Source organism: Olea europaea, unplaced genomic scaffold, assembly GCF_002742605.1.
Source record: "Olea europaea var. sylvestris unplaced genomic scaffold, O_europaea_v1 scaffold1956, whole genome shotgun sequence".
NCBI lineage: Eukaryota > Viridiplantae > Streptophyta > Magnoliopsida > Lamiales > Oleaceae > Olea > Olea europaea.
In genome coordinates, this window is record NW_019237404.1 from 51,359 (window position 1) to 74,178 (window position 22,820).

General features: G+C 35.8%; 3 protein-coding genes across 4 annotated transcripts in view; 1 reads left to right on the forward strand and 2 right to left on the reverse strand.

The window, feature by feature from the left end:
• Positions 1-6,258: 6,258 nt before the first annotated feature.
• On the forward strand, positions 6,259-11,079 carry LOC111379247 (perakine reductase-like). Its single transcript, XM_023002595.1, has 7 exons — positions 6,259-6,492; positions 7,021-7,191; positions 7,775-7,978; positions 8,138-8,310; positions 8,785-8,881; positions 8,984-9,137; positions 10,689-11,079. The coding sequence occupies exons 1-7, from the start codon at positions 6,439-6,441 to the stop codon at positions 10,865-10,867; spliced, it is 1,032 nt and encodes a 343-aa protein (XP_022858363.1). The 5' UTR covers positions 6,259-6,438; the 3' UTR covers positions 10,868-11,079.
• Positions 11,080-11,673: 594 nt separating this feature from the next.
• LOC111379250 (protein ECERIFERUM 2-like) lies at positions 11,674-13,395 on the reverse strand. Its single transcript, XM_023002598.1, has 2 exons — positions 12,828-13,395; positions 11,674-12,713 (listed from the first exon to the last, which is right to left on the reverse strand). Exons 1-2 carry the CDS (start codon positions 13,263-13,265, stop codon positions 11,802-11,804), a joined length of 1,350 nt encoding a protein of 449 aa, XP_022858366.1. The 5' UTR covers positions 13,266-13,395; the 3' UTR covers positions 11,674-11,801.
• A 5,438-nt stretch (positions 13,396-18,833) lies between these two features.
• Positions 18,834-22,820, reverse strand: part of LOC111379248 (actin-related protein 2/3 complex subunit 2A) — a 9,864-nt gene continuing 5,877 nt past the window's right edge. For both annotated transcript variants that reach the window (XM_023002596.1, XM_023002597.1), the window contains exons 7-11: positions 21,820-21,952; positions 21,646-21,737; positions 20,374-20,430; positions 19,374-19,445; positions 18,834-19,272 (exon numbers count right to left, since the gene is read on the reverse strand). In XM_023002596.1, coding sequence (XP_022858364.1) covers positions 19,231-19,272; positions 19,374-19,445; positions 20,374-20,430; positions 21,646-21,737; positions 21,820-21,952 — 396 coding nt within the window. In that variant the 3' untranslated portion in view covers positions 18,834-19,230. The remainder of the gene's footprint in view (positions 19,273-19,373; positions 19,446-20,373; positions 20,431-21,645; positions 21,738-21,819; positions 21,953-22,820) is intronic.

The following is a 22,820-nucleotide window of genomic DNA, read 5'->3' on the forward strand; positions in this document are numbered from 1 at the left end:
GGTTTCACAATAGATGGCACTGATTTTGCAGTCCTAGTTACCAGCTCTTCCTAGTAGCGTCTGCGCATATATGGCTGGTTACTTTCCAAAAATCGAGCACATGTCTCAATCTCACTTGAATCAGAATGGGTGGATTGTGAATGTGCAATGCATGCCTCGTATGCATCGGAAGGATGTGTAGTCGAAATGTGTCTTGAACTATTCGGTCGATTACATCGATTTGGAAACAACTGTCTGCCTCAGTAGGGAATTTCATTGCTTTGAACACGTTGAATGAGATTTGCTCGTCACCAAGCCTCAATATCAGTTGCCCTTTCTGAACATCGACAATTGCTCTTCCAGTGGCTAAGAAAGGTCGCCCCAATATGAGTGGAACATCCTTATCTTCTTCCATGTCCAAGATGAGAAAATCGGCTGGAAATATGAACTTCTCCACAGCTGGAAATATGAACTTTTCCACTTTTACTAGCACGTCTTCAATGATTCCTCTTGGGTGTGTAAGGGATCGATCTGCTAACTGCAATGTTACTGTTGTGGCTTTTGCTTCTCCCAAGCCGAGTTTCCTGAAAATAGAGAGAGGCATTAAATTAATACTTGCACCTAAATCACATAAAGCCTTATCAAAATGACAATTTCCTATAGTGCAAGGTACAGTAAAACTCCCTGGATCTTTTAGTTTTGGAGGTAGTTTTCTTTGGATTCTGGCACTGCATTCCTCAGTTAGCATCACTGTTTCATTTTCCTCTATCTTTCGTTTGTTGGAGAGGATATCCTTCAGGAATTTTGAATAGCTCGGCATCTGGACAAGTGCTTCAGCAAATGGGATGTTGATGTGCAGTTTCTTGAAGACTTCAAGGAACTTACTATATTGCTGATCCATTTTGTGCTTTCTCAACCTTTGTGGAAACGGAATAGGAGGCTCATGAGGGTTGACAGGATTAGTATTTTTTCCCTGTGATGTCTTTAATTCTTCTTAACCTCATCTCCTATTGCATTGTCAGTTTGCTCCACAATTCTTCCTCCAAGGTTGATGTTGATTCTTTGCTGGCCCCCGAGCTTTTTACATGTGGCTCCGGCAGTTGTACTCCACTTCTGGTTGTTATAGCCTTCGCGTGTTCCTTAGGGTTGACTTCAGTGTTGCTAGGTAGGTTGCCTGGTGCTCTACCCGTCATGAAAATTGCCATTTGTCCCACTTGTGTTTCCAAGTTCTTGATTGCTGTACTTTGATCTTGAAGAGTTGTTTCTGTCCTTCGCATAAACTGGTTGTTGGCTTCCATGTACTGATTTGTTTGTACCATGAATTTCTCAAACATGTCCTCCAATGGTGGCTTTTTGTCTTGCTGCTGATATTGCCCTTGTGGCCTATTTTGATTCTGATTAGCCCATGAGAAATTTGGGTGTTTTCTCCAGCCTGGATTGAAGGTTTCTGAATGTGGGTTATTCTGCTGGCGCTGACCCCATTGTGCGAATTCTGCATGTTCTACTCCTTGTGCTAGAATTGGGCAAGTAGCAGTACTGTGATCTGCTCCACATTCTTCACAACTCTGCTTCAAAACTTGCTTAGCAGTAGCGGTTTGTGAAATGCTTTCAACCTTATGAAATAAGGAATCTATTTTCGCCGACAGTGCTGAGTAAGTATCTACTTCATACACCCCAGGTGCTCTCTTCTGAACTACTCGATTTGTAGACCACATAGCTGAAGTTGTAGCCATCCTCTCAAACAGCTCCCAGGCTCCGTCAATTGTTCTTGTAGAGATAGACCCGTCAGATGATGCATCCACCATACTCTTGAATGATGGGAGTAATCCAGTGTAGAAAAATCTGATCTGGGTCTTCTTGTCAAAGCCATGTTGCGGGCACTTCCTTAACATGTTCTTGAAACGGTTCCATGCCTCTTCAAATGATTCTGACTCGATCTGGTTGAATATTGAGATGTTATGCCGCATTTTAGCTACTTTAGCTGGCGAGAAGAACTTGGTGCAGAATTTATGAGCTAGCTCGTTCCAAGTAGTGATGCTTCCGATAGAGAGTGAATCCAGCCATTCAAGTGCTTTATCCCTCAAGATGTGCGGGAACAAGCGCAGTCTTATAGCATCATCGGAGATACCTTGGTATCTGAAGTGTTGACACATATCAAGAAATCGAGATATGTGTGTATGCGGATTCTCACTAGCCATCCCATGGTATTGATGCTCATTCTGAAACAGTTGAATCACGTTTGTCTTCAGTTGGAAGTTCGGTTGCCCAAATGGAGGACATACAATACTAGATTGACTTTGCACCACCAATGATGCCTTGAAATCCCCAAGTACCGTATTTCCATCCTCTTCCACTGCCAAACCTTCGTTGAGTGGAATTCCCGGTCGATTTTGCTCGTTCGCCATTTGTTGTACCACTCTTGCTTCCCTTTGCCTGTGACGAAATGTGCGTTCGATCTCTGGATCTATAGGGACCAAGTCTTGATCAGGTGCTCCTTGCATACAAGCCCTGATATGGCAAAATTAACACAAAAATTCAATATAAACAATAATAAAATAAATCTAATAAAATTAACAAGTACTAAACTAAATAAGTTCGAATTAGTGTCACAAAAGATAGAATTAAAACTAAAATTCAATCCCCGACAAAGGCTTCAAAAACTTGTTCACGAAACATTTCTTTTAATTTTAAAATCCCACCGCAAGTGTACGGTTCGTTAGCAAGTAGTAAAATGGACTATGAGTCCAAGTATCGTTCCCACAAGGATTGAATTAGCTCTAATTAAACTAATGTGACCTTAACCGAATCCAATTGAATGAAAATTTGGTCTAAGTGTGAAAAGCCCTAATTTTGGAAGAAACCCCCAATTTGAAACCCTAATTTTGAAGAAAACCCTAATTTCGAAATTGGAAACCCTAATTTCAAAATTCCCCTAATTAAATGACTCAACAACTCAATTAAAATGTAAATATGAAATTTTGGAAGTTAATGTATAGAAATAAATTGAAATAGAATCATTAGGATCTCGAATCCCCAATTGATTACCAAAAACCCTAATTTCACAAATTCAATGAATCGATGAAAAAATGCCAATTCAATGTTCCTAAACCTATCCAATATACTCTCTCGATATATATTAAACCTACTCTTCCATACCACCAGCCTATATTTCTATGGATGATGCAAATATACAAGAATGCATGAATTTCTATGAACAATTAACGAATTACATAAAGCATAGGGGTATATTTCTATCCCCTATCGGACCCTATGTTGATTTATATTTTATCGAATCTATTGCACTTCTCTCGAATGTAAGAAATAAATCATCTAATCTCACATAATATATGGCCAATAATTATGGATGCAATGAAAATATATAAATCAAGCATATTATCCAAACGAAACTTTATATTGAATTCATGAGATATAAGAATTTAATAGTAATCAAAGGTTCATCGATCTCCTAATGAATTTAAAACCCTAGCCTACAATCATGATTACTGAATCAAGAAATAAAAATAAAATTAAAAGATATAAAGAATACACCCGTATGAAAATCCTTGTTTTCTTGTATGAAATCTTGAAATCCTTCTTGAATCCTTGTGAAATCAACCCAAGATTGTGTTTTTGTGCCTCCAATTCGTCTCTCTGGTCGTTCCCCCCTCTTCTGGAAGTATTTTCGTATCTTATATCGCGTCCAAATTAGGTTAAAAAAAGAGTTGAAGTCGAAAAAGGAAACTGTAGAAACGCCCCGAAATTATACCTATGCGACCCCATAGAAGGATCCTATGCGGTCGCATAGGTCACTTGAAATTCACCAATTTTTCCCTGCATCCATCTATGCGACTGCATAGATGGTTACACTATGCGGTCGCATAGTTTGGCCATCTATGAAGTCCCTTCATTTTGGTCCCCGAACTTTCCTTGTTGCTTCTTTTGACTTCTTTCTTCGATTTCTTCATCTTTTCAACAAATTTTATCCTCCAATTGATGATTGACACCATCAAATCTCATGCCACTCATTTGGCTCATCTTTCGAGTATTTGCGCTTTAGTCCTCCAACTTTCAATTGTCTTCATTTCAGTCCCTCTTCGATACTTTCTCCCTCCAATTGTTTTGCTTTGTCCTTAAGCTCATACTCGGCATGTTGTTACTCTCGTTTTGCATTTAGCTCAACTTCTCAATATTTGCGCCTTTGGTCCTCGAACTATCACTTTGTTGCATTTTGATCCTTCTTCGGCTCTTTTCTCCTGAATTCCACAATTTCCATTGAAATACCTACATTGCATAAATTTAACTAGATTAAGTCACAATTCAACCATTTTATCCATGTTTAAGTCAAGTTTGTGAACCAAATAAGTGTGTAAAAACATACTTATCATGGGTTTATCCATCTCAAGATCATATTATCTATTCCAATGCAAGGATGGCGACCAAGGAAGAAGATATTTGTTATCTCGATCATTTATTATCTGCAATTATTTCTAATCAAGTGCATGGATCAGAGGATATGGCTAAAGAACTATGCAAATTACTCTGGAACTACAGTGATCACCATTGTGAATACTATGTTGTTGAAGATATGAGTCAAGCATCTCTTAATAGTGAAGAATTCCCTGTAGAATTTTTTGATTCGAAAATGGAAAAGTGATGGTGACAAAAGTAGCCCTTTATCACTACTTTAATAAAGAAATTTATTAAAGAAAAACTGTGGCTACTAAAAGACAGAAGATAGTGCAAGAAAAGTTTCCATAATTGTGAGTACTCCCCACCATTTGTCACAAGTGGCGGACAAACTCAAAAGATAAGGCATATAATTTCAAAAGGAGAGGTCCACTTAGCAAGAAGATAATGAAAAATTCAGTGGAGATAAGATGGCCTAGCTACCCAACAAAGAAAGAGGAAAAACACCTGTCAAGATAAGATCCCAAAGCCTTCTATAAAAGGAGGCAAGGAGAAAGAAGGAAATCATCTCGAAATAAACTATCTCTAAAACACTCGGAGGAAACACATCTTAGAGATATATCTTTTGTAATCTGTATACACCACTTGTATTCAGAAAAATATTAGATAGCTTGAAGATAGTAAAGCGTGTAATAAGGTAATCACTTATGGAGTTCTAAACTTCATAAGGTGAGTACCAAATGTATGTAAATATAGATTGCAAGCATGTACTATTTCAGTTTATGAATATCAAAGTAAAGTTTGTTATATTCAACAAAGCTTTCATAAAAAGATTTCGTTAAGTTTCTCATGATTCCTCGGCAGTACAGATAGAGATTTTAAAAGATTTCAAAACATTGATTTTGAATGGATGTTAGCCATGCCAAAGTACCCGTCTTTGAAGAATAGTTTAGGGGAAAAAGGCAATTTTCTAATAAAATTGTAGCACATTGTGTGTGAGTTATCTTTTAAAATTTCGTTTCAAGTAGGAACTTGATTCTGAAAAGAGTTTGGATAGAGGTGAAAACAGAAACTCTGGATACTGTGAGATAGCGTCTGTGGCAACACGGCTAGTTCTCTAGAATGAGAAATGCAACCTTAATTGAAAAGCTTTTTGCGGAAGCAGTTGTGGACCCAAATGATTTCAAAAAATATTTTAAACCTTTACTTGATTCAGAAGATTGATTAAGTACATGCAAAACATCTATAAGAGCATACTGGAGGGAAAACCTGTTTACTTCCACTTGATTACTGTAAGTTATTTACTTGTTTTTACATGTTTATACTTTAATTATTCTGATGAACAATTCACAAGCATCCACTTCCACTATTAATGATGATAATAATCTTATATTATTAGATAAAAAAGATGTTTCGTTTTTATTTAAGTTAGCAGAAAAATTTGAAGATATATTTCCTGTTGTTAAAGAAAAAATCGAAGAAATATATGGAGAAATAGATTATAATTGTAAGAATAATATAAGATTTGATTCTGTGGGAACTAGTAGAGAGATAAGAAAGGTAGAGGATATTATAACTAAACATAGAGATATAGAAGAAGAAATTTCAGAAGGATTAGTTCGATGATATATAACCAAGAAAGCTCAGCTTAGGATCTTTAAAAAATTATCAAGATACAAAGAATATTTAAAAGTGTTTGAAAGATTGAAAAATATAAATATAGGTCTTGATTAACAAATTCCTAAAGATATAAGAAATATCTTACAAATAATTATAATAAGGGTAAAATAGTACTTTCAACTGAAAAGACCATTGTAAAAAATAGAATCAATTTTCCGGCCATTTATAAAGACTACACCCGTAAAACAGACCCTTTACGGGTAGCAGCGCTCAGTCAGTCAAAGAATGATTCGTCATTGCTGGAGTAACCATAACGTAATGCGTGACATCAGACATCCAGAAATTTCTTACATCTATATATATATGGGATCGGGAAAATGCTGAAGCTTCAAAGTTTCAATTCACTGTAAGGATCAAGAAGAAAGTTTAGCAATGGCTGAACAATTTGAGATGCCGCGCGTTAAACTTGGAACCCAAGGTCTTGAGGTATGTGGACAGTGGACTACATTCTGTTTTATTTTGTTTTGATTCTTCAATAGTCAATAATTTATTTTGTCGATTTAGTTCTTTTATTTCTGGGAATATTTGTTGCTATATTTTTGTTGGAAACCATTTCAATTTTGTTATTCATATCTGGGTCATCAAGAAGCACTAAAGAAACAAGTATATTGATCTGGACATGACACAATTATGTATTAATTGATGAAACATGATGAAACATAATGAATTTTTGGTTTAGATGGCATTTAAATATTGTTGTTAGTGAATAGTTCTCTCTCTCTTTCTCTCAATATGTTAAGATATAGTAGAAATAAGGTTCAGTGAGGAAGGAGAAGTTTAGATGTAGATTTCTTGCAGTATTAATTCCTTGCAAATGCTGAAACTGTTAGTGCATTCCCTAGGGAAGCTTTTTTTGCAAATTGATTGGCAAATAATTAATTTCATTAGTTTTCTTTAACTAATGTATTCTTAAATCTCATTATTTCATTAAGTGAAATGTGTTTTTGCTCTCAGGTATCGAAGATAGGTTATGGTTGTATGGGGCTTACTGGAAATTACAACTCTCCTATTCCTGAGGAGGAAGGAATTGCAATAATCAAAGAGGCATTTAGTAAAGGCGTTACATTTTTGGACACATCAGATATTTATGGTAAAAACCATGCCAACGAGTACTTGGTGGGAAAGGTAGATACTTATCTAAGAAACTTTTTCTTGATTATGGAAGCACATTCGAATATATATGCTGGCACGATACCTTTGCTCCTTTTGTCACTGAAGGATATGATGTGAACAACTGAAATGATAATCCATGGTATCAAGTGAAACTTAAATAAAGTTTTCCAGCATAAAATCACGTTCTTTGGTTTCAGAAGCTCCATTTCCTGATACTTAACTCCTTGATAATAGTTACAACTTTACAATGATATAGGAATCTGATATCAAAAAGAAATGAATGACAGAAAGCTTCATTCTTGAATATCATCTTCTGCTTGAAATTTGTTGCTGTCTATTACTTAAATTAGTATCAAATTATCAATGTGCTAAAATTTGCTTACAAAAGTCAGGATACAACGATGGACAATGGTAAGAATATGGTCAATAAAAGTTTTAGCTATTGTACCTGCGAGTTATACAAAGTTTTACCATGGAAACTAATATGACAAAGTTCAAATTTGTGAAAGTTTCTCCTTGTAAATGATATAAATTTTTTCTTCAGTTAATTAATAAACTTAGCTCACCTTTAGCTCTTACGTCATATAAATTGCAGGCATTGAAACAGTTACCTAGAGAAAAGATCCAGTTAGCTACAAAGTTTGGTATAGTTGAAACCAATGCTTCTCAAATTATAATAAAAGGATCTCCTGAATATACCCGCTCTTGCTGTGAGGCCAGCCTAAAGCGTCTTGACGTGGACTATATTGATCTTTACTATATACACCGAATCGATACTACCATACCTATTGAAGAGACGGTGAGTACTTCTATATATTTAGTAAAAATGATATCCATTTTGATCAGTTGTGTAATGAAACTATTTTCTTTTTGGCTTGCGTTCGTTTTACTTAAATGCTTCCTATTTCGCTATCAATACGTTTCCCTCTTGTTAGTATAATTGTTTTTTAAGTTGCAGATGGGAGAACTTAAAAAGTTAGTTGATGAAGGTAAAATTAAATATATTGGGTTATCTGAAGCTAGTCCGGACACAATAAGGAGGGCCCATGTAGTACATCCTATTACTGCTCTGCAAATGGAATATTCCCTTTGGACTCGTGACATTGAAGAAGAAATAATTCCACTTTGCAGGTTTCCATTTTCTCAATTGTTTCTGTTGTAATCTTGATTGTCCAAAATATTCCATTTTTGGTGAACATTTTGGCAAATTGCAATTTAAGTTGGAACTTATAAGCAGATGTTTGCATTTAAAATTAACTGTTTACTACATAAAGTACTTCATATGTTTTTTTCCTCCTAGGGTTAATATTACAAATCACTGCTCATATTTTCTAACGTCATAGTTTATGTCTGTGTGCCTTTTCTTCTTGATGTTAACGTTGTATGTTTAATAGATTAAACTGCATTCTCAGTTAGTTTATTGGACATTGTGTTTTTCATTTAGAATACTAGAAGTATCCTCCTTTCTATTGATGCCATTGTTGCAACATTCTGGTTAATTTTCTTTCCACTACTATGCTTCATGGTATGCATTATATCCTTCCTGTTTATTAATTATTTTCGCGTATAAGATTTTTCGTTTTTCCTTTTTGAATGGGTGATTAGTGAACTTGGGATCGGAATAGTTCCATACAGTCCAGTAGGCCGAGGGTTTTTTGCTGGAAAGGCCATAGTGGAAAGCGTGCCTCCAAATAGTTTATTGGTGTGTATGCATCTATATCTTTTCATTTTCATCTTGTAATCTTTTTCATCATTTATTAATATGTACTATTTGCTGAATGGTTTCGTAATTTTCGTACATCAGGAATATCACCCAAGGTTTACAGGACAGAACTTTGATAAGAACAAAACCATTTATTTTCGTATAGAAGCATTGGCTAAGAAGCATGGATGCACTCCTGCTCAACTTGCTCTTGCATGGGTTCTTCATCAAGGAGATGATGTTGTACCTATTCCAGGTGAGTCATTCATATAAAAATCTTGCTTCATATGTGATAGAAGAAACATTGTTTGCCATATAGGAAAATGTGGAGTACTAAATTAAGTTTGAACCATCTGTTGAAAAAATAACCTATTGGGTTGACATGACATTACACATGTTTAAACATTTGTTTGGGCCCTGCCAGTATGAGAAAACTTATGACCAGAAGTATGGAATTGTGATCACATTGGAGATTCTCACATTCTGGTGCCCCTGATTAGTTGTGGTTGATTAGCTTAGAACCTTAATTTTTAACAGAACTGGAATTGTGGGATGGGGAAAGTTGAAACAGCCCTCTGAAACTAATTAACTCGACCTCTTTGTTTAATTTGTTTCAGTGCCAGTTCAGTTAGTTTGGTATTGGCATTTTTCCCTATTTGGCTAAGGATTCCATTGAAAATTGATGATTTGAAGTTTCCTCGTCAGTTCCATGTGAGAGAGGCCAAAATCTTGTCCCAGATCTCTGGGAAGGGGTCTGACAGCAAGATCAAGCATCGAACTTTTTGGGATGAGAACATTTGATTTTATCTCTGTGTCCTAAAGTAGATGAAGTGGAAAAGACAGTCCTATTTTTTTACAAGCTTGAATTCCCCCCGAGTGAATTGACTACATCTATACGTGATCGTAGTATTTCATGTCGCCTCATCCTTGGTTCATTGACAAGGAAGAGTTGGGGTGTGTCAAATTCTTAAAGAGTTTAGTTTCAAATAATCAATAAACATAGAGGAGTGATTCACCCACAAAAAGAAAGAAACCACCCAGCGGATATTATAGCTCTGTACCTTGATTCTTGCTATTTTTGGACAGGAAGGAAAAGTCCTAGCTGACATCCTGAGTTCTACAACTACCATTGTGGCCTTTTTAGATTCTGGATACTCGCATTCTGTTGAGCGAGACTTTAATATCAAGTGTCTGTCAAAGAGGTTCCATGTCTAAGATTCAAGATCTCTTCAAACGTGGTCATACCAGTTGATGCCACTAAGGAGAAGAGAAGGCAGAAGAGGAGACACCCTACTGCTAGACATCCACCATTACGTTCCCTCTATGAACGTTCAATATTCCCCCATGTGTCAGACTAGAATGAAGGTCGAGGTCATGAAGCGTCACTCACCTTTTTGATGCGTGATTCTTAATATATTCACTTGATGACGGAAATGGGCTATGACCCTTGAAAGGGTGAAGGGCTTATACTTTCAGTTTTTCCAACAGAAATGGTTTTACAGAAACAATACAGAACACTCAAAGTAGGTCCCATGTGAATAAAATAAAATACCACCCCCTATTTGTTGTGTGTGTTTTGAACCCCTCCTCTTTACACGCAACAGGCTTCATATACTTTAGCATTTGGTATAGTTTCATAAGACTTTGGCATGCTTTCTATTATTACTGTGTATCTTTGTATTACCTAATTAGAAGTCTATGATGTGCTCGATTAGAATTCTTGCTTAGTTCTTGTTTTAGATGCTCTAGCTTCTGTCGTCATGAAGCATTCTGCATATGTTTTAACCCAATCTTGAAATATTCGTAGGTACAACCAAAATAAAAAATCTCCACGAAAATATTGGTTCTGTGAAAGTGAAGCTTACAAGCGATGATTTGAAAGAGATATCTGATGCTGTTCCCATCAATGAAGTTGCAGGGTCGAGAACTTTAGACGTTTTTGTCCAGGTCTCGTGGAGATTTGCCAACACTCCACCTCTGAAATGAAAGGGAGCTAACGAAATATACAATGTGCTTGTTTGCATATGCCTATTTGTTGAGTTCATTATTTTCCTTGGTGGACACATTTATTTCTATTTGCAGTTCTTTGACATTCACTAGTTTGTATTGCTGTGTCTCAGAAGTGGTTCAATGTCCACTATTAGAAGGCTATCAAATAGTTGAACCAGTTCATATTTACTCCGATATTGTTGTTGCAATCTTCACTGTTGAATAACCTCGTCTGTAGGATAATAAACCAAAAATCCAACTAATGAAATTTGGAAAATTCTGTTTGTACAACACTTAGGGCTATACAAGTTTATAGCCCTCTCGCATGAGGGGCCCCACGATGTACCTCGTGTTGGGGGGGAGGGGACGGGGGGGAGGTAACATGTAGGATAGTGGAGAAATTTTATACCGAGCATTATTTGACTAAAATGCTTGTCTGAGTATATGCTAGTGTAAGCCCGTTAGGCATGGTTATTACTTTGGATTTTTGCCTCTTGTAAAAAGTTTTTGGAGGAAGCTTTTTAAATTTTGTTTGAAAACTAATTTTTAAGAGTTTACTATTTTGAAAGTGCTTTTGGAAGAAATTATATTGGAATTAACTTCTTCAAAATTTTTTTTAGTTAAAAGAAACGTTTTCATATAATTAATTTAACAGGTTCAAATGCAGCTTTTGGATCTCATAAGCCCCTTTTAGCATTTTGAAAGTCTTGTCAAATGAGTTTTATAACGAGTTAGGTTGTTCATGTGTGGGACATTTTATACGAGGCTCAAGTAATGGTTACACACGTGCCCCAAATCCAAAATACTTGTAATCAAGATCCTTGTAAGCATTCGTTGAATGATTGTATGATTCCTACGTGAAAAGTACCTCGATAAAATTTGACATTCCAAATCAACCAATGGATTAAGAACCCTTCAAAAGACAAATTGACTATCTTCTCCCCGTAAGGAGTAGTGTTGGCTGTAAATCTAGTATGACTTCATCCTTGAGTAGCTTGTCAATCAGTTCCTCCGGTAGCATCACCCTTACTATTCGCCCAAGCCCTTCCTCTGGGGAAGGCATAATCAAAATTAACCCTTCACCTTCCACGTTCCCCAAGTGATAGCTCACGTGAACGGGTTTCTCACCCTCCTTGAACATTGTGTCAAACATCATCGACCGCCCCTCGGGATCTATCATATGTTCCATGTTAATGCAAGTAAGTTCCGGCCCGTACATTCTAAATGGGGGAGCAAACTTGGCCCTTTCTTCCTTGCGCGTATCAAACAAATCCAGACCGGCCATATGCCTATGAACATGCTTCGATACATTGCCTATTCCATCACTTCCCAGCAATTCTTGGGCATCCAAAGATAGTGAAGAAAAACTCGATGCATTACCAAAATATCCAAAAGGGACGGACTTATTTGAATGCTTTCTCAAGTCTACACAAAAGGATAAGGAATGCTTAATCCCTTTTGTTGGTTTCTTCAACCTTGCAATGCTGGACCAAAACAATGCAACGAGCAGATCAAAGGGAGTGGCATTCGCGCTGTTGGAATGGATTCGAGAGAGATATTTCTTGATCGATGAATCGGGAAATCTTAAAGTTGCCGTGCCCATTTTCACAGGTTTAGATTCGACTGAGGATTTTGCTGCATATAATTCAGTTGATTCTGTGTGATTATTTTGTAAAGATCGACAATCTGTTGCAGGGAGGTGGAAAATAGGATGGTGAATTAAGGGTTGGCCTCGATGAAATTCTGTCCATGATTTGAAAAAAAGCGTTGCACTTGTGAGATCCGCATGCATGTGACTACAGCTGAGGCCAATTGCTAAACCTCCACATCTGAAATTATTTATCTGCAAAATTATTCCATGGGAATTACTTTTCAATTTATTCAACTTGGAAATCTAGCTCAAAACCCTAATTCAATACCCAGTTTGAAATAAAAAAACCACGGGTGCGGTATCTACCTGGATTCGAAATGGCGACCAGATATTTGGATCTTCCGGCATATCCTCCCACACCGTTAGATCTCGCTCCTCCACAGCATCAGCAGATCTCAAAAACTCATCAATGGTGGCGCTTACTTCAGCCCTCACAATCCTCATACCAGCATCATTGCACTTCACTTCCCAATTTCCATCCACACCTCGGGTCAACCGACCCGTTATTTTAGGGTACTCATTCAGTAGACCCGAGAGAGCGATCCGGAGATTGTCCATGTCCGATGAGTGTGGACCCTCATCAAATGGATTCGACTCGTAGTAAAAAACGACATGGACACTGTGAAGCCCCATTGCATGATCCAACGAAGAGAGTTTCAAAGTCTTCCCCGGCTCAATCGGCTTGCTGGATACTACACTGAGTAATGAATGGACTTTCACTCGACTTCTCTTCTCCGGCTCCATTTTCACACACTGATATAGAAAATCTAATGGTGGTGGATCCAAATTGGGAAGCTATCTATTTATACATGGTATCAAATCGTCACAACTACAAAATTCTTAAATTTTCTTCTACTGCTGTTTGTATGCAAGTGGAATGGCAATGCAATTAAGACGACTGCCAGGTAGTGTCCGGTGGCGGATGGACAATAGGACGGTGGTAGTTAATGGCATTTAGTATGCAGTTATTGCAGAACCCTGCACGAGTACATATTTGTTGGGAGTTAATATAATCAATGTTCACTGAACTTCACTATAGGTTACTATTTGCTCATCGAATTATAAAATGCTACTCTTTGCTCACTGAACTTTACTATAGGTAACTACTTGCTCAACGAAATTTAAAATGTTACTTATTACTCACTCAAATTTGTACAAAGTTACCCATCAATCATCCATATCATTTCTGTGAGTGTTAACTGTTGCAAAGTTTAGTGATCAACAAATTTAAGTGAGCAATGAGTAACATTTTAAATTTCGATTCGTAAATAATAACTTATAGGAAAGTTGAGTGAGCAACATGTAACTTTTTAAAGATTGATGAGCAAGTAATAATCTATAATAAAGATCAGTGACCATTCATTAAATTATCTCTATTTGTTGGTACTCGATTCAATTTTATACATATGTTAAGAAAACGTGATGTGAAAAATGTATTGGAGGAGATATTGTTGAATAAATTCATTGAAGGAAGACATATGAGTTAAGTTGTAAATCTAACTCTCATGTTGACATGATGTTTGCTGGATAACAACATTAGATGTACATCGCGATAATCAAAATGAGTAGTTGAATGCAATGGTTTTCAACTTAAAAAGAAAACCATGTACTGTCAAATCGTGCAATTCTCTTACGAATTCCATAACACAAGAAGTGCAAGAGGTAGGGCCAATATAAATGTCAACTTTAATTTGGTAGTTGAGGTAAGGCAATTAGTACAAAACATTTCTAACTTTCAATATTATTATGCAAAACATCTCTATCTTTTAGCATTTTCACATGTCATTGCGGAAAACGTCATTTTCACTCATTTTCACCAATTTTTTAACGTAAAATCACCAATATACCCTCCTAAAAAAATTAAAGAGAAGAATAAAGAACAAATTGCAATCTTACTCCTAAACTTTTCAAAAACTCAAATCACCCCACCAAAAATAACTTCACCTTCATGGAGCTGTCGGTTTCCATCTCACCAATCACCACCCAACCGCCAACTAAAGCACCGAAGCTCACACCACAAACAACTGCTATCAACTCCCAAACACTTTTCCACAAACAAATTGAACAAACAACAAATTTATATGGCACAACGCATTGCCTTTTTGAAGGGAGACATATGAGTTAAGTTGTAAACCTAACGTCTCAGGTTTTCATGATATTTGCTCTATAAAAACATTAATTATACGTCTCAATAATCAAAATGAGTAGTTGAACACAATGGTTTTCAACTTAAAATAGAAACACGGACTATCAAATCGAGCAACGCCTCATTAAAGCTAATAGGCTTAGTTATCTGGATAGAACCATTCTCTTGTAGATTCCATAATACAATAAGGGTATGTTTAATTACATTAATTTTTCATGAAAAATATCAGTTTTTCACCCAAATTTCTATTTAGAGTGTTTGATTTCTATTTTTTTCATGGAAAATATTTTTCAACTTTTGAAAATATGCCTAATTTTCCTTGTTTTTAAGGAAAACATTTTCCTTGGGTAAATGTGGTTTTTATTTTCCACAAAAGATGGAAAACATTTTCTTTTCTAAGTGATATTTTTCATGCCAATCAAATACACTTTAAGTGCAAGAGATAGGACCAATATAAATGTCAACTATAATTTGGTAGTTGAAGTAAAGGATAATAAGCACAAAACGTTCATACCTTTTATTTTTTGACATTTCATCCATATTTTCACTTTTCATTGCTAAAAATGTTCTTTTTCACCCATTTTTAACGAGAAATGATCAATGCACCCTCCTATTTAAATAAAACAAAAAATGAAGAAAATAAAATAAAGAACAAATTGCAATCTTACTCAAATTTTCAAAAACTTTCAAATCACCCGCCAAAAACAATTTAACCTTTATGGAGCTGTCGACCTCGATCTCACCAACCACCACCCAACCATTGCCTAAAACATAGAAGCACACCTCAGAAACAATTTGACATCAACTCCCATACACTTTTTCATAATCAAATTGAACGAACAACAAATTTATATAGCCAAAATCAACCAAAAAAAGCTTATCGCGCGCGCAACACGTTGAATTTTTCCATCAATTTCAACATTGACAATGGTCCCCACTGTTGCGGACCACCAATTCCCGCTTAGCCATATCATGCCGCACTTGCTACAACAATGAGCTTCCATCAATTTCATTCTAATATGCCCCATAATTTCTAGTTCGTTATTACCCAATAAAAAAATTGAAAACTGTTGCTGTAGATTTTGATTTTACACATTTGTCGACGTTTTAAAACCATGTAGAGAGGCGCCCTGGTGATTATAGTCGATTGGTATGTTGGAAATAGCATAGGTCTTGCTGGAACAGGTGGTGCCGCCAGTATTAGCATTAGCGAGTTGGGTATCTTGGTTTGCAATTCCAACCAAATCTATTGGCATCAAGGTTTGATATTGGGTAGTATGTGTAGATAAGAGTAAGGGCTTTCCGGTGGTATGGAAATCCGTCGGTTTGGGATGTGGTTGGCTGGAGGCTTTTGGCTTCTAAGGTGCAACACCATTTGGTGGTGAAGGAGGAGGAAGGGAGAGGAGGAGAAGAGAAGAGAAGAGAGAGATCTTTTTTTTGGTTATTTTTAACATTTTAATAATTTATTTCGACTTGTTTGCTCTTTTAAAAAGGTTTAGGAGTAAGATTGCAATTTTTTCTTTTTCTTTTTTGTTTTATTTAAATAGGATGGTATATTGGTCATTTTACGTTAAAAATTAGTGAAAAGGACATTTTTCGCAATAAAAGGTGAAAATAAGGGCGAAAATACTAAAAAATGAAAAGTATGGACGTTTTTGTACAATAATATTGAAAGATAAACACGTTTTATACTAATTACCCTTGAAGTAAATGCACTCCTCTGTGTCTCACACTAAGACGGGAAATGACAATGCTACACTTGTAGGGAATTTATTTAAACATGCACAGCGGAAATAAACAGTTTCAATTCCCATCAGGATTCAGTTTTGTATTTAGATAAGAACTGTATGAGAAATATACATTTTTCTTGATTTTGCAAACTCCTTTGCGTTATTCTTTTCCAGCAACTTGAATCTGCCTTCCACAGCTGTCCAATTGTCCAGCCTCCAATGAAATCCACACAGAGAATAGACTTCAACTGCTAGGATTTTTCCTCTTGTACCAGCAAGAATAATGAAAACCATATGGATCTCAAACCCTAGCCATGTATTTATATAAACCCAAATGGACCCGTCCTGGTCCAGTCCACTATTTAATTAATCCATTTAATTAAACCCGGTCCGTGAATTAATTAATCAAAATAATTAATTCAGGGATATAAATAACCAATCAAATTAATTAATTTATCCAACGATTGTTAAATTAATTAATTGTCAATTTGCAATCTTCCAATTCTCTTTTGTGTGCGACCTATTAGGTTCCCGACCACGATACCTAACGACGTGAAATATTTTTTTAATCTAATCAAAACTGATAAATTAAACACCCTTTTAATTTATCACAAATTTACACTTGCCTTTCCAGATTGACATCTAGCAATGTATCTGGGCAACACATGTGACGGGAAATGTCACGTGGTAGGACAAAACCAAAACTGTTCGTTTACCATGAAATTATAATCCCTTCGTCAATATGATCCGATCAACTACGAGATATGGAAGTGTGTCAATCTCAATTATTGATCATATCTTTCATTCTATTATTAAGCCAATATGAGTCGAAAACTCCTTTTCGACTTATATGTATACCTTGGCCAATGATTTTGTTATTAACTTAGTTGAATGAAATGCAGATCACAATCTCTTCTTATCTAAGAGTGACGAATCCTCTATTGGTCATTTACAACCTTCATATGGTTCTTGACATACCCGAACGATGTCGTATTAGCGATCCTTGACAGAGCAACATCAAACACCGTCAAAGCATGACTGTCCTCATACAAGGCACTATGATGACCTCAAGTCATAGGACCAATTTCATTACCGAACGTTAGAAATTAACCACTGACACTCAGATAGTTATCCATGTGGAATCTGTTGGCGGGTCTCCAATGTTTTGTTCTATAACAAAACATCAACGTGTTCATTTAAGTGTCACCACACTTTAGCTCGTGAGATCAGCTACTTCACAAGTAAGAAATGTCACACGTGATGGTCTATCTGTATTAACGATATCCGAATCTTGTTATTACTTACGACCACAATTTGTTCAAGATCCAATCATACGTAATTTGTATATCACAATCACAACTCCTTGTGATTAACAAATCACTTAAACTTGAATTTTCGGACTCTATTATTTAATATTATTTATCACAAAATTAATTTAAATAAATAATAGATCTTTCCAAAATTAAATGTATTAAATATATTAAAAGTGTTTACAACCTAAATCGATTGGATTTAGGGCATAACACTTACAACACTTTTGATAGCATGGAAATGGAAAAAAAGATGGAATTGGAATTGAAAATTCCAACTTTTGGTGTTTGATGCCTTATATTTTCCATGAAATTGCGTTTCTTGAATTTCTTGGAACTTGGAATTTTCCTTTTTTTAGTGGTCAAATTCCACCCTACCGTAGCGATTATTATTATTTTTTTCGTCTTTTTTTTGTTGGCAATGAAAACCAATTCTAAGAATTATTGTAAAAAAATATTTCCCTTTAATTGATAATTTTCATGTAAAATAAAGCCAAATGAACATTAAAAAACACTTCTATTTCAATATTTTCTATATGGAAAATTATACCAATCAAACACAATAATTTACAATTTCCAAGAAAACAATTCTAGGCAATTCAATTCCCTGAAATTCATTTTCTAGGCAATTCAATTCCATCTTTGCAATCAAACGAACCATTACAAAATTGGTTCACAGATAACACTTGGCGAAAATTCATTGGAAGTTGAGAAAACAATTTTGTACACGACTTTTTCTAATAGGAAATTAATATATCTATAACTAAAAAGCAACATCAGAAAACGTCTTCGAAACTGAATATGATGAATGAGTTATCCAAGCCCCGTTAGATTTGAAATGTGTTATTAAAAAATTAATAAAAGTTATAAATTCCGTAAAATGTGCAATTCAAATGAATTGTTTTGACTTAAATTTTAATCATTTTTTTTAAGCTAAACTAAACTAAACGTGGACTGATATTAAGCCATTTTTTTTTATACGAATTAAAATTAAAATTTTAATCTAAGTCAATCAATAATTAATTTTAACTGCATAAGATTCCTAACTTTTCAACTACATTTCATTAACATTTATCAAAAACTAATTTTAATTCCTACCAAATAAGAGTTAAATTGTACAAGCACCAAATAAATAACATTTCCATTGCAATAATAATTTCTTGCTCGAAGAATGAAGATTACAAGTATTCATTCACAACAAAACAGGCACATGCTTTAATATAAACTCTGCTGGTCCAAAACCAAAATACTTAGGCAGACGACATGCTTCAATTTTCTATGTTTCAAGTAGAGAATGACGCAGGAATTTCCCATTAGGAGATCTTGTCAAAATGTAAATAGAAGCGACTAAAAATTCGGAAGCAATTGTTGAGGAAAATCCTTGAAATGTGAAATAATCAGCAGCAATGATATTAAGATTGACAAAGAATTGCTAGCGATGGCTGTCTTTGCTGCTATTTGGCTCTCGGAGATTCTGCAATTTCACAGATTGTGATGGTGGCTCTTCCGCGGATCTTGCAATCTCAATTTCTGGAATTTGAAGTTGCACGTCCATCATTGATGCTCTGCAAGAAAATAGAAGGGGAAAAAAAAGTTCGGCAGATGCATGAGGAGATACTACATTAGAGTTGGACATTACAAGTGCAACAATGCTTTCAAAGCGTACCAGTCTTTTAAAGGATCTAGTTTGCACAGCTTTCTTCACCTTCTTCCAATCTGGTTTGGCACGATCCAAAGCCTGAGGCAGAATGTATTCTTGTCACATACCTCTTAAATGGGGGGCGCGCAGGGGTAGAGAATGAACCCAAGAAGCAATAATTTGACCATTTGAACACAGAAAGCATAAAATAGATGACAAATTAATGACGTCAGAAGAGCATTATCTATAATGCACATCCAACAACTCAAAATAACAAGCCCAGCTAGACCCAATAGCAGTCTTTTAAAATGAGAAATGGAGGGTGGATTTTTGAATGGTGTGAGAATAAACGATGCATCATGCATGGGGTTTGATTTGTCATTTAATTTAGATTTGGATAACTGGATGTTTTTTAGTGGCAGCTGGGTGGTGGAGGTAGCCAGCGGAGATGGAGTTGGTGTTAGCGGCAATGAAGAAAATATGGCCATGTGTTGAAGCTGGCGGTGCTTGTTGTAGACGTGGTTCTTGGCCGTGGCTTTAGGATGTACACTCAGGGTTCATGAAGAAAACAATCATTTTAATTTTTTTTTTTTTCCCTCTGTTTTTTGATTTCTTTTTCCTTTTTTCCTCTTCCCCCCCCCTTTTTCTGAAACCTAATTTCCTCTGTTTAATTCTAAACAAGGGCATCATAATCTTTTCAACAACACATAAATTGACTTGTGAAACCTAAAACTAACACTTTCCTTTACGTGGACATCCAATCTCATAGAGGTCAATAGGTTGGGGAGTCAAAAACTAACTTTTGAAGGTTGAGGAGCTGTTTCCATACTACCTGAAAGGTTGGGGAGCCCAGCCATAATTTTCCCTTTACTTTTGTTCCTTTTTTTAACGGGAAAAAATTGTTGACATTATTCTTGATTTCATCATTCAATTGTTCTTACTAAGTGATGCCTACTAGATGAGACACATTCAGAATGCAGAAAGATATATTTATCCAGGGAAAGAATTCATCAAGATTAAAGAGTACCTCTATCAATGACTCTACACGTCGCCTCATCCGAGTATGCATGAAACCTTCTGAACACTGTTCACCATAAGACATACAGATTAATGGAAAATAACATATCACATTCTCAAAGTAAGTTCAATTAAGCACAAGGTTGACATAGGAATATTAGATATATAAGAGAAAACTTGGATTATTTTTCATTACTTCACTTCTAAACACCTGCATTCTCGATGTTTATTATGAAGGAAAACTTTTTAGCAGTCTCAACATGAATCTGGATAAAACATATCTGTCACCATTATATGAACTTTCACAAAATGGCATAGCAATTATTTCCCCTTGTAGGGACTGTATAATTGTTGATGCACTTAAGGCCTTTCATCATAGTTTCAAAATTGTACAGGTTCAGGGTCCTTATATGCAATAAGTGGAAATTACAAAACAACTCGATGACATACAACTGCGATACAGCAACATCATAGAGGCCTGCCAATACCACAGGGTCTAACTGAAACCATTTGAGTTTGGAACTTGTGGTTAATTAATGTTAATAGAACATGCTCTACGGTAACTTTAGTTAGTATATGTATGTTAGAATAGGTGATTATGGAAATATTTCCATCTAGCTTATATCCTAATCTAGCAAGAACTAATATTGTCCTTCGAATATTTCTTCCCCCTTTTTTTCCTTATATAGGTAGGATATTCTTGAAAATAACAGTAGAATTAGATGAACAATACAACATGTTCAGCCTAACTTTCACGTACTTTGTTTTATTTTAATCTTTTTGCCACTTTTAAGGGAATCACAGATCTTAAATCGCGCTATAAATACTCCTCACACTGTATCAGTAGAAATTCAGCTTTATCGCTAAGGTACAATATTTTCTTTAGCTCCATTGCCCTAAAAGATTAATCTGTTCATAACTACAATTAGTTCTCTTTATTCTTCTCCCTTGTTCCGATTCCTTTTTCTCTGCAATAAGCTTGGTATTAGAGCATCTCTTGCATCTCTCTATTCTATTAAAGTCCATTTTATTTGAGATCATCTTGGTTCTTTTCATGCTTCTTTGTTGTTACTTACTTTATATGCGAATAGCCTATTCCCCGTGTTAATCTTTTTACACCTTGATGTGCTTTGACTTCTTGCATGTAAAGTTGTAAACTGTCTACAGAGCCCAGGTTAATTTAGCAGGAGGACATTTGTGGACAGCACCACCATCGTAACTCCCAAGTAGCGAGTGTTGGGATCATGTTAAAGGAATACACTTGGGGTGAAGAAATTCTCACCTTGACATGGTAACTAACATAAGCGTGAAATGTTGATAAACTCCAAACTGTTCTGTCCAGCTTTCTGCCTTCCACGTGACGCGGGGAAATGACTGCTCCTCAAATACAATCTTGAATCAGGGAAAGTAGAGAGGTTTATAGGTGAAAAAACTAGTAAAAATTATTGGGCATTACCAAAACTCACAAATCCAGCATTTGCCAATAATGCTTCAGCAGGAGCTCCTTTCAGTTCCTGCGGGGGAGAAGGAGACCACAAACAATGAGGGGCATTGCCAAGTCCAGCAGTTCGCCTTGCGTCCACAAATTCCTGAATGAAAACCAAATGACAGACATTTAAAAAAGTTACTTTTAAGTTTGAAAAGAAACAGAAAAGTAGGAATGTTGGATTAAATCTGCATTAGAATTATATGGTTCACTATTGCCTTGTTTGATCCACATTATTTCCAAAATACATTTTTCTCTCTCTCTTCTTTTCAACCACACATTTTTTAATAAAATAATATTAAACACAAATCCAAAACTTTTCCTTATTTTTAACCACACATTCTCCATTAATTTACTATTCCAAACTACATTCTACACAAAAATGGGGCTCAAACAGGCCCTATAGCAGGAAGTGTTACTTGCATAGCCTCAGCCAATCAAGTGACACTTTCAATTCATATTTTACTTAGTATTTATATGAATAAGTTCACAAATTCAAGACACGCATTCATGATATGCTATTTATTTCAAACTTGCTTAAAGTCCTTTAGAAACTGCGGTTAAATATTTCAACATCCATCTTTGTTGCTCCTTAAATGAGAATGTCAATAAGCAGGATAAATGATCCATGTAACTGTGATGTCAAATTAAAGCATGCATTTTTATTCCTTAACTTGTGAAAGCAGACGATCTGAATACCTACGAGGCTTACCAGAAACCTGGCATGCATGGCCTAGGCTACCATACAAAACACAGAATCTGCTGTTAATTTGAATTTTCAGAGCCAACAAATGTACCATATCAATCAAGTTAAAAAAAGATTAATAACTCAATTCTAGTGTCTGGCAATTGTAACTCGTGCTGGTTTCTTTCATTTTATTTACCTTCCCAGTTAGAGTTGTGTTTCTATTTTTTCTTTTAGTGGTGGTCTGCTGCAGCCCCGGGCCCGGGGGGGGGGGGGGGGGGGGGGG

What these genes read in the sequence shown, in the direction of transcription:
- LOC111379250 (XM_023002598.1), bottom strand. Translation starts at nt 13,265, where the DNA reads ATGGAGCCGGAGAAGAGAAGTCGAGTGAAAGTCCATTCATTACTCAGT. An exon ending in GGTCGCCATTTCGAATCCAG is followed by an intron (nt 12,714 to 12,827) that starts GTAGATACCGCA and finishes ATAATTTTGCAG; the next exon opens with ATAAATAATTTCAGATGTGG.
- LOC111379247 (XM_023002595.1), top strand. Translation starts at nt 6,439, where the DNA reads ATGGCTGAACAATTTGAGATGCCGCGCGTTAAACTTGGAACCCAAGGT. An exon ending in TTGGAACCCAAGGTCTTGAG is followed by an intron (nt 6,493 to 7,020) that starts GTATGTGGACAG and finishes TTTTGCTCTCAG; the next exon opens with GTATCGAAGATAGGTTATGG. An exon ending in CCATACCTATTGAAGAGACG is followed by an intron (nt 7,979 to 8,137) that starts GTGAGTACTTCT and finishes TTTAAGTTGCAG; the next exon opens with ATGGGAGAACTTAAAAAGTT.